Source organism: Physeter macrocephalus, chromosome 9 (assembly GCF_002837175.3).
Source record: "Physeter macrocephalus isolate SW-GA chromosome 9, ASM283717v5, whole genome shotgun sequence".
In the NCBI taxonomy this organism is placed as follows: Eukaryota; Metazoa; Chordata; class Mammalia; order Artiodactyla; family Physeteridae; genus Physeter; species Physeter macrocephalus.
Window position 1 is genome coordinate 17,123,846 of NC_041222.1, and position 2,244 is coordinate 17,126,089.

At 42.9% G+C, this 2,244-nt stretch overlaps 1 protein-coding gene across 1 annotated transcript; it reads left to right on the forward strand.

Moving 5' to 3' along the window:
* Nucleotides 1-864: 864 nt before the first annotated feature.
* Nucleotides 865-1,163, forward strand: LOC112065465 (60S ribosomal protein L37-like). The gene has a single exon (XM_055086933.1). It carries the CDS (start codon nt 870-872, stop codon nt 1,161-1,163), a length of 294 nt encoding a protein of 97 aa, XP_054942908.1. The 5' UTR covers nt 865-869.
* Nucleotides 1,164-2,244: the final 1,081 nt, after the last annotated feature.

Here is a 2,244-nt window from a genome sequence, read left to right on the forward strand (position 1 = left end):
AAATAATATCACTAGGTTTTCTCTATATCCATGAAAGCCTTTAGCAGTAGAACAGGAGAAACAGGATTCTGTATGGCTCCTTCAGAATAAACTATGTGATCTTTCTCTTTTCTCTTACTTTCAAGTCTCTGGGCAAGCTGATGAATGCAACCCATACGTTCCAAGTGCTGCTGCTGCCTCAACACTCTAAAGAGACTTCTTGGAGTTCTCTAACTAGTTGGGTGGGTCCTCTCCTTCTGTTGGCTCACTTTTCTGGTCCCTTCTGTGAGTATCCTTCACAAAGTAAGTCATTCTGCAAATAAATGAATTTTCCCACCCTATCAGGTGTGCGCACAACACAATGGCCAAGGAAGTTCATGGTCTGCATGGTGATCCATTCTCATGTCTCACGCATTACTGTACAGGGAGTGCATACTGCACTTTGTGGTAAGTGTATGGAGTGATGTGAAAAGACTAAAAAATGGAAACACAGAACTCAAATTTACCATTTCTTTCTGAAGAAGTAACCCAGAACTGCCTTGATTCCCATTCAGCAATGGGATAAATGCTTTTTAAAAAATCCTTCAAGTTTTGATGCATTTGCAAGAAGGAAGGCAACATCGTACTTTCAGGCACTTGTTTCTTAAATTGAAGCCTTCAAGGATGTGTGAGAACTGACCTTGACCTCTAGGCCTGTGTTTTTCTATCTGAGCTCTGCAGAGTTCTAGGATTGCTCTGAGATCTCCAGGAGTTCTACAGTGAAGTATTCTCCACTAATTGTTGAAGGTTGAAGGACATACACTATGTCCTCTTGAGTTCTATGTTGGGTTCCAGATAAAATCTCTGTTTTAGAAAGTCATTCTATCTTTGGTCTCAGCAGCAGAAGCGAGATGATGAAGGGAACGTCATCGTTTGGAAAGCGTCGGAATAAGACGCACGCGTTGTGCCACCGCTGTGGCTCTAAGGCCTACCACCTTCAGAAGTCGACCTGTGGCAAAAGTGGCTACCCTGCCAAGAGAAAGAGAGAGCATAACTGGAGTGCTAAAGCTAAAAGACGAAGTACCACCGGGACTGGTCGAATGAGGCACCTAAAAATTGTATACTGCACATTCAGGCATGGATTCTGTGAAGGAACCACACCTAAACCCAAGAGGGCAGCTGTTGCAGCATCCAGTTCATCTTAATGATTAGTCATGCAATACATGTTCTGGTTTAAAAATCAAACAAACAAAAAAGTCATTCTACTGCTTATTAGAAAAAATTAAAACTATAATATTCAAATTGACAGTTTAAATTAATGGCTCTGGAATGTACCTAGGGACCAATTTGTAATAGATCTGCTGATCACTAGTTTCGTCAAGAAATAACTGCGGAAGCAAATAAAAATCTGGAAATATTTGCAAGATGATTGAGCAACAAACCTGCTTTTAGCTTTCTATGCCATCCATCAGGTACCACATGCCACCCATCAGGAACCTCAGCAATTTCCTCTTGGTCCCCTCCTTGGTTCTGGACCCCTTGGCCTCACTCATCCTGTCACTATGCTCCACCCTCCCACTTCTCCCCTTTCTGCCTCTCGATGCTTACTCACATTTGAGAGTTGACATTTACACTTGATCTTGATACTCAGCTTAGTCTTCCCAGAGTCACAGCTTTGGCTCCCCTTAAACATGATGCAGGCTCTCTTGGCTGCCTCAGGCTGCCTTGGGTGACATGTATTCTGGGTCCACTTAACCCGTAAACTTTACCCTATAAATTAACACTGGAGGGGTCCCATTCAGCGTAGCAGCTCATGAGGAATAGTAGCCAAAATATAAATAAATCTCAAAACACATGACACCAAGCTCCTACGAAAGAGAGTTATGGAGTTAAAGTTATTAATTCAACAAAGATTAACTGTGTGCCTGTTATATGCCACACAATGAGCTGGGTCCTGAAGTTTTAGAAGTTATGGCCTCTGCCCACAAGATGCTCACGATGTAGTGGAAGAGACAGCATAGGACATAACTATCTGTGAGACACACTGAAATGTGACAAAACAAGCCTTACAGAGATACAGTCCAAACAGTTTGCCGTAATTGTAGACAAACATTCACAGTCTGGTGCCTACTCTCCTAGCCTTATTTCTTCTCTCTTTCCCAGTGCTTCCTGAGCTCTAGCCACACAAAATTCCTCCCTTTCCATGACCTTTCACAAGTCTATGCATTTGCCCAGGCTCCTTTCTCTGCTGCAGTTGCTTTCTCTGCATCCTTCCTCACTGCCAAG